This window comes from Lissotriton vulgaris, chromosome 9 (assembly GCF_964263255.1).
Source record: "Lissotriton vulgaris chromosome 9, aLisVul1.2, whole genome shotgun sequence".
Classification (NCBI taxonomy): domain Eukaryota; kingdom Metazoa; phylum Chordata; class Amphibia; order Caudata; family Salamandridae; genus Lissotriton; species Lissotriton vulgaris.
In genome coordinates, this window is record NC_141697.1 from 937415376 (window position 1) to 937429208 (window position 13833).

At 50.5% G+C, this 13833-nt stretch overlaps 1 protein-coding gene across 3 annotated transcripts in view; it reads right to left on the reverse strand.

Annotated features, from left to right (window-relative positions):
- LOC147692563 (acylamino-acid-releasing enzyme-like) overlaps positions 1-13833 on the reverse strand; it is a 526970-nt gene that overhangs the window by 469351 nt on the left and 43786 nt on the right. For all 3 annotated transcript variants that reach the window (XM_086938783.1, XM_086938782.1, XM_086938784.1), the window contains exon 2: positions 13321-13479. In XM_086938783.1, coding sequence (XP_086794909.1) covers positions 13321-13323 — 3 coding nt within the window. In that variant the 5' untranslated portion in view covers positions 13324-13479. The remainder of the gene's footprint in view (positions 1-13320; positions 13480-13833) is intronic.

The following is a 13833-nucleotide window of genomic DNA, read 5'->3' on the forward strand; positions in this document are numbered from 1 at the left end:
AGGAGCAGAGGCCACAACGGAGTGGACCGGAGGGGCAGAGTGGGCGGACTGCGTCCCACTGCGGCCCTCTGAAACCCCATCAGTGCTGGGACACGCACGTGCAGGCTGCCCGGGCAGAGTGGGGACACGTACCTGCAGCGCCTGGCAATTATCGGCGGCCTGGGTCCCTCCGCAGCCCGATCGTCGCAAAATGGCGCAGAGCCTCTGACCAACCCAAGGACGAACCTGGGACTCACCGGAGTCTAGGGAGGCGGCCCCCCTGGAACACCCGCTGGGCTCACTGTCGCCTGCTGACCGCGGACATGAGCAGCCCGCAGGCATCCTGAAGGTGGGGGCTTCTCATGCGAGGAGATGCGTATGCAGTGAGCTCCATCCTGCCTGACCCTAACATGGCGGCCCACAGGACGAACTGACTTGCACTGTCTGCTGCAAAAGGCCATGCACATGAAATCTACTGCTACCCCACTTATGCTCAGTGGCGCAAGTGACTACCCTGCATTTGTGGACGTGCCCGAGCCCTACTCGCTTCGCGGGCGTTTTTCCCCCCTAAAGTGGAGACGTAACGGCACCGGGACCCCGGCTGATGATCACAACTGGCGGCTAGTTGAGGCTGCCACGGAAAACCCGGTGCTCCTGTGGCGCGGAGGTGAGAGGTGGCCCAGGACCCCAGGCGGGACAGCGCGGACGGACGGTGGTGTCGAAATCGGCCGGCGAACTGAGCCGGCCCGGGGGTGCTGCGGAGGCGCGAACCCCCAGCTGGGATCTGGAGGAGACGGCGCGGCCCGGTGAGGCGAGGCAGTGTGGGTGTCTGGCGTGGGGCAGGCTCGGCCGGCGGGCTGAGGGGACACTGAGAGACTGGGTGAGTGTGTGCAGTGGGGACCCTGCCACATTGCTACACCCCCGGCTGTGCCGCGAGGAAGGAGGTGGGGGAGCCAAACCTGGGCAGAGAAGTGGGCCCTTGAACAGACCCACGGACCGTGAAGGCGGCCCCGGAGCCAGAGAGCGGCCAGGCGGTGAGAGGTGCTTAGGGGACTGTGACGAGGGGCCGTGAGGCGAGGCCCTGTGGTAGCTGTTCCCACAAGACACTGGTGGGACGGGCGCCCCGGAGTCTTGTTGAAGCTGGAGTGGCCCGAGGGCCGAGCGCAGGCCTAGAGGCGGTGACAGAGGGCAGACGGACCCCAGTGGAGCAAGGAGGCGGCCCGGCGGCGACTGGCAGGAGCACGGACTGGCACTGGTGGACATCCGTATTATAGGCACGGCCGGCACTCACTGATACCTGGGGAGCCGCTGGGGCCTGGGGCGCGGGAAACTGGCTCTCCAATAGAGGAGACAGGCGTGCAACGAGGGCAGTGACAGCCAAGACCGAGGGACGAAGTGGGTGAGGTGGACAGCGAACCAAGCTACCCTGCCTCAGGATACATATTGACTATCCGCGGAAAGAGAGACCCTCGCCCTTTGTCCGCATCAGCTGTGTATGCCGCCCGTTGCCACCTCCGGAAGCTGCGGCCGACTAGGTGGTGAAGACCCAGGTGAAGGGGAACTCTATATATCGCTAAAGTGGTGAAGCGCCTCTGTGAGCTCTACTGTCTGGATCTGCATAACCCTTGGGAGGGGGGGGCACACGCTGCGTGAGCGGAATCGGACTGTCCACTGGCGCTTCGACGTCGCACCTTACTGGGGAGGGCGCACCTGGGCCTGCCGGTCGTTGATTGGTACACGCCATTGACCCTCCTGACAAGTGCGGCGAGACTGGAGATTTGGGGCGGTTGGTCCGGAGTCTGAAGCGTCGATGTCCACGGCGCAGCAGCTTGCAATGGGCAGGTTGCGAGAAAAGTCGCAGTCGAAGCAGCAGGGCCCGGTTGGCCCAGACACATCACAAGATCAGCGGAGAATCGATATAGAACCTGTAACAACCCTGGCAGCCAAAATGGACACTGTGGAGCGTATTGGGACCACCTTAGCACAAACCAAGACTTCCCTGAAAGACCGACTCGATAAAGTCACTTCCGACTTCACGCTGCTGCATACGGATCACCGCAAATTATTGAGTCAGTTGCTGCGCATCGCCAAACAGTCCAGTAACTGCAGCCGGTGGTGCATAGCCACGCCTCTGCCTTACAGGACCTCATTGACAGGGTTCACGCACTAGAGGACCGCCCGGAGGACGAGGAAGGGCGCTACCGGCGCAGTAATGTCCGGGTGGTGGGCCTGCCAGAGGGGGAAGAAGGGAGGAACCCCGAACAGTACATGGAAGACTGGCTGCGGACGCTTTTACCGACTGGAACGCTGTCGCCGCACTTCGTGGTGGAAAGGGCTCCCAGGGTGCCTGCGCAAGCCCAAAGGCCTGGGACTCTGCCCTGCCCATTCCTCTTCAAACTTCTTAACTATAGAGATCGGGACAAGGTGCTCCGCGAAACTCAGAGGATGGGAGACATCAAGGTGGGAGACGTGGCTCGTACCTGGCAGTAAAGAAACAACTGCGCGAGTTGGAGCTTTCCTACTCCTTACTCTTCCCTTCACGTCTGAGAATAGTCGCCAAAGAAGGCACACGCTTCTTCGAGGCCCCGTCAGAAGTTTGGGACTGGCTGGAAGAAACAGGGCAATGGTCGGGGCCACGACCGGCGGGCCCGGAGGACAGCGGATGGCAGGACAGCGCTCCAGGAGGCGGAGGAGGTAGAGGGGAGCCCGGCGGAGTGCAGTTCTGGGACAAGTGGCTCCGAGCCCGGAGAAAATGCGGCAGGAAAGACAGGAAGCCCTAGAGGCGGTTGCACCGCTAGGTGCGGTGACTTCCAGCAACGACCTAGGCTATGATCAGAAAAGCGAAGTGCAAGCCAGCGGGCCATCATCGCCATCCACGGAGATGTCAGACAACATTACACCCCAGACAGCGGACCTCATAGCGTGACCAGAGGCAGACTTGGGACACCCAGGCATATTGACTGAATTGAGGATATTGCATATTGTATAATTTTCTTGATTGCCCATTGTATTGCTGTTGTGGGTAGCGGGCCCCGGCGCCTAGCGCACAGCATACTGCAGACACATAACCGTGCCTGGCATGGGGGAGGGGTGGGGCGCCCTGCGTGCGCGTCGCCCAGGTGACTCACCCACATCAGTCCGACGTGCATCACCGCTTGGATGCTTTGTGAACACCTCTGTAACCTTAAGGGTCCTGAGTGAGGGAACACCACGATACACTACTGACTGCGCGCTTCCCCACGCACACTCAAATTGTGGACACGTTACCTTGAGGAGTAATTGCCTTACTAAGTTTGGACGCTTGCCCCGTTGGGAAATCGCCCTCCGAGTTACAATGTTACTGTTAGTTTGCACATTACAGAAGCGACAACCAGCGAACACGCTGCAACAGCCTGGCTCCCGACCTGGAGGGGCGACCCCCTCAGCTCCCCAGGCGACTGTCTTTTAACACATATCATGGCGTCCACCACTATTATGACATGGAACATCCGTGGCATGCACACCCCGTCGCGTAGATACTCGATCTTTGCCTACATGCAGAGGCATAGGGTGGGGATCGCGCTTCTCCAGGAAACACATATGTCCCAAGTAGAGCTGGAAAGGCTCCGCAGGCGATGGAGGGGGCAGATACACAGCACAACTTACTCATCGCAAGTGCGTGGCGCCCTGATATGGGCGAGAGCTGGCGTCCCCTTTACTTGTTCAGACGCTCAATTAGATACTGAAGGGAGGTACTCCTTTGTTAGGGGAAGGCTTAATGGGCAGGAGATACTGCTGGGTTCCATCTATGTCCCCAACACAGACCAGGCTGCTTTTCTGGCGTCCCTCAATCCCATCCTCCAACGACACGCGGGACTCCCCTGGTTGTTAGGTGGCGACTTGAACATGGTCCTAGACGCACGACTGGACAGCTCCTTCCCACCCCTGCGCGCAGCGGCAACGGCGTCGGCAGCGCAGGCCTTTAGGAACTGGTTACTGCATTGGGACATGCACAATCTTTGGCGCACACAGCATCCTGCGGACAAGATATACTCGTACTATTCGGCTGTGCATGACCTTCACGTCCTCCTGGACCGTATAGTAGGCTCCCAGTCTCTACTCCCATTGCTATCCAAGACGGAGTACCTAGGCAGGACACATTCAGACCATAAGCCTCTCTGCTTCCATCTCAACTGGGAGGCGGATAGGCCTCAGGTGTCCACATGGCAACTACAGTCTGCAGCATTAGAAGATGCTGAATTTCGGTCATCTCTAGGCACAGCCATCCTCTCTTACTTTGAAGAAAATGAGGGCACAGCGAGCGACTCAGGGGTCGAATGGGACGCCCACAAGGTGACCATCCGTGGGCACAGCATTGGTGCCACATGGAATATCCGTGCGCAGGTGTCGACTCTCTAACCCGCATAGAGTCCGAACTACGGCATCATGAAAGGGAGGGGGAAGGCACGGGCAAGCACGCCTGTAGACTGGGGGAACTCCGAGGCGAGCACACAGTCGTACTTGAACGGCCAAGGTGCCACAATTATGCGGCGCACACGGCCAGGACCCACTCGAAGGCAGATAGGGAGGCCGCTTGCTAGCCTGGTTAATCCGAAAGACAGAGCGCACGACCCCGATCGGTGCCATCCGTTCCAATGATGGGACGGTGGTGTACACAGCGCGAAATCCACCAGACACTGACGGACCACTATCGGGAGCTTTACAGGTCGCGAGGCGCTAGCCACCCACACCTGCTGACGGGGTTTCTCGAGTCGGTCGCTTTGCCTACTGTCACGGAAAGTCAAAACGGGGAGCTCAGTGCTCCATTGACACTGGAGGAAGTGGGGGATGCAATTCGAGCACTAGCGTCTGGGAAGACGCCGGGACCGGATGGCCTTCCAGCTGAATATTATAAGGTGAACAGTGACATTCTGTGACAGTGACATTCTGGCGCCTGAGCTCCTCCGGATGTATGAGGCATCAGTGGACGCTGGCCGGCTCCCACCCTCTCTGGGGGAAGCGTTTTTAGTATCCCTACCTAAGCCTGACAGAGACCCCATGTCCTTAGGCTCCTACCGTCCGCTGGCGATGCTGAATACCGATTATAAGATATTTGCCAAGCCCCTACCAGCGCGGCTGGTGCCGGTGGTCCCGCACCTAGTGCACTCGGATCAGAATAGTTTTGTGCCAGCGAGGTCCACATCCCTGAACCTCAGGAGGTTTTTCCGGGTAGCAGCGGAGGCAACATCGGTCTGGCCTAGGGCGGGATGCCTGGTGCTAGATCTAGAAAAGGCTTTTGATTGCCTGGAGTGGGGATACCTGTTGGCAGTGTTGGAGGCGTATGGGATAGATGACGGCTTCCTGCAGATGGTGGGACTCCTGTACAATAATCCTGTGGTCCGTGTCCGACTGGGGCCATATGTTTCGGAGGCAGTGGCGGTCGGCAGAGGCACCCGGCAGGGTTGCCCCCTGTCACCGCTGCTTTTCGCGCTGGCCATGTAGCCTTTGGCTGCGGCTCTGAGACAACATCTGACAGATGGCATTGTATTGGGCGACGGGGTTCCCCAGGTGTCATTGTATGCGGATGACTTGCTGGTCTTTGTCCGAGACGTGGGCCGCATGCCGGAGCGTCTGGCCCCACTGCTGAGTCGCTTCGCTGACCTCTCGGGGCTCCGAGTCAATGCAGGCAAATCAGGCCTTTATGCGTTTGGAAATGGGGTGACGGACCGGGAGTACAGTCTCAATGGTACGAGAGTCGCCTGGCAGGCGGACACCATCAAATATCTGGGGATCCAGATATACCGCCAGAGAACGGATTTACTAGATGGGAACCTGGTCAGAGCGGTGACGGCGCTCAGGGCCCAAATAGGTTTCTGGTCCACACTCCCGCTCTCGCCCACAGGCAGAGTGGCCCTCGCTAAAATGGTGATGCTCCCCCGCCGCCTCTATTATTTCGCGAACCTACCGCTCTTCCTGCCCACGTCCTTCTCTAACCTCAACAAGATTCGACAAGATTTTATCTGGGGTGCATCTAGGCACCGCCTAGCACTCGGGGAGCTGTTTCTACCCAAGGACAGGGGCGGGCTAGCCGCCCCCTGCTTCGAGCAATACTACTTGGCGGTACAACTTCAATGGGTTGCCCGCTGGCTGGCAGATCAGGGGCGGGATGACACTGCCACGGCTGAGCCAGCGTACACACTGGAGCAGATTACTGCATTGTTTCACCCTCTAGTGGCACGGCACGCCCCACTCTACTACTGCTGGTGGTAGCATGCAAATGCTTTCACAGGGCATTGTACCTCACGAGACGTGTGCACCCTTACGCACCTGCAGTGCCCTTGGAGGGCTCGCCTGGGGGACACTCACACATTCTATGCTAGAGCAATGGCACGAGGTGGATGTCCAAACACTGGGCGACCTGTACCAGGATGGAGTATTGATACCCTATGAGTCGCTGGTCGTGGATGCTGGGCTCCCCCCAGGAGGCTTTCTCATGCACAGGTCCCTAACGGCACGTATGGCGGCTAAAATGGGTGATGTGGCGGAAGAGCCACCACAGCATTTGACGGTGCAGTACCTGCACGTTATGGGCAGGGGTAGGCACTTAGTCAAGTGGTTTGCTGCATCCCTACGGACGCATACGGAACTGGACTTAACTCCGTTGCGGGTGAAATGGGAGAGAGACATGGGGCGAGAACTGATAGACTGAGAAACAACTACCTCCAATTTAATAGCTCCAAGACCGAGGTACTCCATTGCTCCTCGGACCGTGTTCCGCGCCCTTTGCCGACTGACCTCTGGCCTTCTTCCTCCTTGGGCAACGTGGTGGCGGCGGACTCTGCCCGTAAACTCAGAGTCATGTTCAACTCTAACCTCCAGCTGGACGGTTTTGTTAATAAAACCATTTCCACATGCATGCTGCTACTCCGCACCTTGCGGAAAATCCTCCCTCTGCTTCCGTTCCAGGCTAGACCAGAGGTGGTGCGTGGCATTATCCTTAGCAGGATAGATTATTGTAATGCACTGCTTCTGGGGGCACCCAGCACTTTGATCAATAAGCTGCAGCACATTCAAAACATGGCTGCGAAGCTGGCCCTTTCTAGGCCGCGTGCTGCCTCCTCTTCTCTTGCTCTTAAAGACCTCCACTGGTTGCCAGTTCAACAACGAATTCTTTTTAAAATCACCCTGCTTGGTTTTTAAGGCTTTACATGACCACGGTCCAGTCATGTTACAGAACCTCTTTTCTTGGTACCATGCAGCGAGACCGTTACGCTCCTCCTCATTACATCTGGCGGTGGTTCCGAGGATCCACAGGCTACGGATGGGGGGCCGGTCCTTTGGTCACGCAGCTGCCAAGCTCTGGAATTCCCTCCCTCTGTCCTTGAGGAGCTTGGAGGACTTTCCATCCTTCAAGAAAAGTCTGAAAACTCATCTCTTCCCTAGAACAGCTTAAACAACTTGTCTGTGTAAACGGTTCAGTAAAGTCTAAAGCGCCAGGATACCCTCTGGGTGGCAGATTCGAGCTATACAAGTGCACAATACATACATACATACAGACAAAGAGTGGGAAAAGGTCCCAAGAGGCCCGATAAGCATCCCTAGAAACGCGAGGTTCCGCCAAATCCAAGTATACATAGTGCACAGAGCCTATCTCACCCCAGACCTAATAAACACATATTTTCATAGGACGGACGCGTCTTGCCCCAGATGTGGAGAAGTGAACGCGGACCTCCTTCATATCCTGTGGCGCTGTCCGGGCCTTGGCACCTACTGGAGGGACATTCATACATTACTTGCACAGGGCACCGGTCGCGTCATCCCCTGTAATTGGCCCGAGTATCTCCTACACCACTTCAACAGGCCACCCAAGGACAAAGCGTCGTCTTGATTCCTCGACCTGGGGATGGTGACGGCAGTATGACTTCTCACTAGGAGATGGAAGGCGAGGGACCCGCCTAGCACAAGGGTGTGGGTTCTATCGTTCTCATCCTGGGCGCGTGCAGAGTGGACAGCCATTAGGAGGAAGGAAACGCTGGGACTCCGTAAGGAGCCTATGGCAGAGAGGTGGAAACACATGCTCAGCACTCTCCAGGAGGCAGGAGACGCTACAGCAGAGGGGGCGGCGGGGCACTAGGCTGACACCACAGGAGAGAGGGAAGGGGGCGCAGTGACTGCCGCACCAGAAGCATGCCTTGGTGCATTAAGCGACGCAATAGTGGGGCGAAGCCTGCTGTGGAACCGTGCAAGTTAAATGAGCAGGAGCGGGAGGGGGGGGATCTGGGCTGAAGGGGCCGGGAACTGGGGTAAACGGTAATGTACTCTGGTGGCAGTTAGTTGTTTTTGTTCTTGTTCTTTCGCACATGGTTATCGTTTGGGGTTGGGATGATTACACAAGCTTGTCCCTTCCCTTGTTGCGGGGTGGAGCGAGTTAACTCCTGTTTATCACCTGGAGCGCACAACTGGGCGTTGTCTCCTGTCCACAAATTATTAGCATGTACTGGCATAGCGCTCTTGATGAATCGTACGGTTGTTGTATTGCCACCCATACAAAATGGAAGAATTACTTTGCCTGTACAGATGTGCCTAATGTTTTTTTGAATTTACAAATACCAATAAACAGATTTATCAAAAAAAAAAAGTAGATTAAGGCAGACTAGTAACAAAATAGCCTTTGCTTATTAAATTCACTCTAATGTACGGTACAGGGGCATTAGGATGTAGGATATCACTATTTTTGATTCTGATAAGATTTCTCTTTTCACATGAACTTCAAATTAAATCTGGTGGTTGTAGACTAATGTATGTATACCTTCTCTGAGCAACAAGTTTAGGCTGAAGCCAACATCAATATTTTTGCTCCCCTCAGTTATTGCAGCACAGTGTTTAATCTATTATCTGCATTAAGCGGATACTGCTACAAGAAAAACACGGACATTTAATTTGCCTTTTCATGAGTAAAACGAGAAATGGTCAAGAGCATTTAAAAAAGATTTATGAATAGTAATTAAGCCCTCTTATAAAGGAGACAAGGGACTGCAGTGGTGAACTTTAGAGAGAGAAAACCAAGAAAGATAACGTGAACCATCAACTTAACGACAAGGAATGGAATGAAGTTTCACACAGGGATAGAGCATTTAATGTTTCAACTGTGAAATTGACTGATTAAACTTTTACTAGAGGGAAAAAAGTTTATTTAGTCAATTTAAATATTTAGTCGAGGAAAGGTAGTAACAACCTTCCTTGCAGATCAGAGGTCTTCACAATGCGGCATTGTACAGTAGATTTTCACTTTTGTGCATTTTACACTTAAGAGCATGCGATTACGCTTTTAGTGTATCTAGCAGACATGAAGAAGACCCTGCCCTGACTGAGCGATTTTGAATTGGAATCCCAGTAAAGACATATAACCTTTGAAAAAGTCAAAGTATACGCTAGTATTTTAAATACAAGAGGGCTGGAGAGACTGTGAGAGAGCGTGGGTGTGTGAGAGTGAGTGTGTGAGTGTTTTTGCGTCTCTTAACTTGCCAGGTCACGAGAATATGATTTGAGAAATAGTATAGTTTAATTTACATTGAATCACTACTTTTTGTGCGGAAATACAGTACTGCCAATGGTGTAATGTATTTTGCCTTTCATGCCAATTTATATGTGGTTTTGTAACAGCAAACAGTGATTGTGAAATATATTCTGATCAGAGATACAAAACAAACACTTGGACTTGTATTTTGACAATCTGTTTACAATGATGGAAGACACGGAGGATTAATTACTGGATTAGCCAATGATCTGTTTAATAAATATTTCTACATCATTCTCAGCTAACTAGTGAGCAAAGAATTCATTTTGATATTTGTACCTAGATGTTTTTAGGTCTCGTCTAGGCATCGCACATGCGCTGCTCTAGGAGGGCCTTCAGCCATCGGTCTTCACTTTTGAAGCACTGCACTCGTGCTTGTGGCGGCATCCACCTTGCGGGAGCGAGCAGCGGCGCGGCAAGGTTAGTTACAAACATATGGCCGCTGCTCGCTCTCACAAGGTGGATGCCGCCACAAGCACGAGTGCAGTGCTTCAAAAGTGAAGACCACCGATCGCGATGCTGCTTGCTGTGGCGTCACTTGTTCACATATTGAGCTCATTTGCACGCTGCAGCCAGTCAGCTGCAGAAAGGCTTTTTTTCTATTTTATTTCATGTGTAGCTTTACATTCTAGTTATTTTAACAGTGGGCTCGCTCAAGCCCCCTCCCTTTCTTTCCACATTACCCCCCTTCCCCATGGAAACTTGCCTGTTGATTTTTTTGCAACTCTATAGCTGTGCGTCAAACAATGAAAAGAAAGAAATTCTTAGTTTGGCACAAGAGCTTCTTACACGGCTGGTTGGAAAGCTCAACCGAGCGCCGAGTTACAGCAGTGGTTCGATTTAGCATTGATGCTCACTCTGCTCCTACCCTAGTAAGTTGACTGGGGTAATGTTGTTCTAATCTGTAAATGGAACAGCACAGTCTTTGTGAAGGAAAATATATATTTTTGCAAGCTAATCCAATACACGCTTGGATTATTTGCAGACAACCCAGAGGTAATTAATTTTGTGGACAGTTTTATTTAACCTTCGCTACCACGCCAAACTACAGCCAAACTATTCAGTTAATATACTGTATTATTACAATGGTAGTACTCTCAGGAGAATAATTTTTTTTCGTTGTAGTCAGATTCTGAAAACCTCTTCTGGTCATATTTTCAAAAGTGCTACCCGGCCCGTCCTTCACTTGCTCTACCCTCTCAAATATCCTAAAAGAACATGGAGAGCCTCAAAGTAATGTGAGGCACGGTTGAGTTCACCTCAAAGCCTATCAATAGCGACTGGCTGTGATCCTATTTTATAACTTAGCAGTGCTCTGGTGTTTTTGATTGGGTTATGTGGTGCTCCAGGTGCTTTAGGATTGGCCTGTAACACCGCCTACCGACATTGAATACTAGGAAACGTGTACATTAGGTGCAAATACCCAGCAGTGAAACAATTTGCAACCTGGGTCACCATGCATTGCAGGTTAACCTTTGCCTAGTCCTTTTAACACACCACTAGGCAAACAAATGTTGAAACCCTTGCCCTTTAGTATTAATACGGATATTTTTCCTAGGCCACAGAGAACCTGTCTAAAATCAGGTTACAATTACAAGAAGATAGGTAGCTACCTCAAAATATACTTGACAGACAATACAATTAAAGTATAAAAAACATTATTATTTTGTTAAAAAACAGGAGAAAAAGCATGAAAAAATATACACAAATGATTAAAAAAAGGGGACAATATTGAAAAATTACAACTTTGTCCACTTACAACATGTTTATAAAACAGATTCTTGGTAAGAAGACATATAATCATACATAACTAAAAAATGTTTTTGTTTTTTTTAAACAAAGATATTCAACAATGTCAATGTAAATTGTGACAATCTCAACGCGCGTTTCGGCGAAGAATCGCCTTCTTCAGAAGAGCACCAAGATGTTTCTGTACAGCCACAGGGCTGTTTGTATATTTGACAATTCTTGAAGATCAGAATAAAGGTTATCTATGGATACTGATTTTAACAAGATGAATTGCAAGAAGATACAAGTATGTTGATATTTCGGTTACACGTAAAGAACTGAGCCGCAAGGAATGATGAATCTGATAAAAAAGTGAAAGAGACAAGAAGAAAATCACAGCTTCTTCACAACGAGAGACAAGAATTGCTTGCACGTTTACAGATGATCTGCCTGAATCCAAAGGTGTCACAGCACTTCAAAGAAGGAATGGACATGTAGGATGGAGCACCGGATGCTCTCATAGAATTTAACATATCACAGACAATCCTATATGAATTACTGAGTACTCACCGCAGACAGGCCCCACCAATATCAAAAGCCTGGGGTAGATTGGAAGCTGGTTTAGCAATTGAATTAACCGATAGGGAATGGCATGATGCCTACCTGTCTGAAGAAGCCCTTGTTCATGTATATTTTAAGGTAATGCAATACAAAATGTTGCATTTCACATTTCTAAACATGTGTACTATGAAGAGGATGAAACCAGAAATATCATAGCCTCGTGTTGTGTGTATTCACCACCCACAGGTTATTTTCTTTCCCATGTTATGAGACTGCCTAATGTTCAGTCTTTCTGGGAGGAAATAACAGAGCTACAGAGGGTCAAACACTTAACAAAGGCAGGCTTATTCTCCAGTCACTGTCTTGAGCCTTGGCTAAGAGATACATTGCAATGCAATGCAATGTTACCATACTGCCACATACACCAAGCTGAAGGAAATACATGTTAGCGTGGCGAGAGTCTAAGGCAGAAAATAGGACACACATTAAACTGGAGGACAGAAGAAAAGATTCAGTGGGGTTAGTTGTTGCAAAAGCTGTATTTCCACCACAAACAAAACACCCTTGGCCCTCTGGGATTTACAAATGCAGAAGAAGTATTACGTGATTGCTTGGAGAGAATAGAGTAAATAGAGTGGAGGAACATACAATATTCATCGCTTCAATCATTGCCCCATGAGGTTTACGGTTTATGCAATTGGTTGCATTTGCCTCATAGTCAATAGATTTACTCCAGCTATTAGGAGAAGGATACCTCTAATATAGCAATGTCTTGCAATAAAACTTACTTCACAGAAAAGAAAAGAGTTGCACAAAGGGGCAGTGAAAGATGTTGTCATGTCTGAGACTGAGACATGCATCTCTTCATAGCACATCATGAAAAGCGAGTGACAAAGTGATATGGCGTAAAATATCCTGAGGTACTTAAAGTTTGTATCTGGCTTATGATGAAATTTTTTAACAAATGGCAAGATATGTTGATGATCACTAGTCTGCTTTTTGTTTTTAAATCACTGGCATAGGTGTTTTAGGTTGACAGCTTTTTCTTTTCTTACATTTGTGGGGTACTTGAAGCAAGGAAAAATGTGGTTGTTCATGAAAAATATCTTCAATGGCGGTACCATCATTATATACATTATTTTTTCTTTGTTTTATAGAGCGCAAACGCGACCTACACGAGCACCAGTTGCATTACAGACAGACATATTATTTTTGTTAGGCATGGGGAGATTAAGTGATTTGCCCAGAAGCACAGGATGTTGAGCTCACGCCGAGACTTGAACCCGGTTCCCAAGATTCGAGGTTGAATGCTCTAGCCATTAGGCCACACCCTAAAATTCAAGCCAAAATTAAGTAAAGTAAATAAGAAAAAAATAATACTCGACACGGTTAGTTGTGGTGAAAGAGCAGGACAGATGGAGTGCCTCCTCCTCACTTCCCAATTAACTTCAAAACATCAAAATGATCAACACCCTTGGAGCTGTAGCATAGCTTACCATGTTGTGCTTCTGTGTGTTTTAAAGGTGATGAAATGAAGTAAAATGACACCACCAAGATGTGTACGAGACGTTGTGGAAAAGGCTCATCTGGTACAAGTGTGTAAACTGTTTTTCAGATCCTTCTGCTGGTGCAACTGCTTGTGGCCTTCATCACTTCTGAAAAAAGAAAACAACATCACAGAGTCACAAACAATATTATGAACACAATAAGACATACAGAGGTGGCCAGAAGCTACAGAGCCATCTAAGAACAGTGAGAATCCACACCCAACTATACTACACCCTGAAGCACAGAAATTACTCAAAACAAGTTACAAGTTTAAGGAGAACCTCATAACAGTTCCGGCCCAGACGCAACTTCTAGGTTCAATGTCTTGACCATACTATCTCACCTGAAAAGTGCATGTGAGCAGTGTTTTTGTCATAATGTTCCTTGTGTTGTGTGCCAAGTTTCCTATGGAGCTCAACTGTGCCCTAGACTGGAGCAGTGAACTTTTTGATGTATGAAGG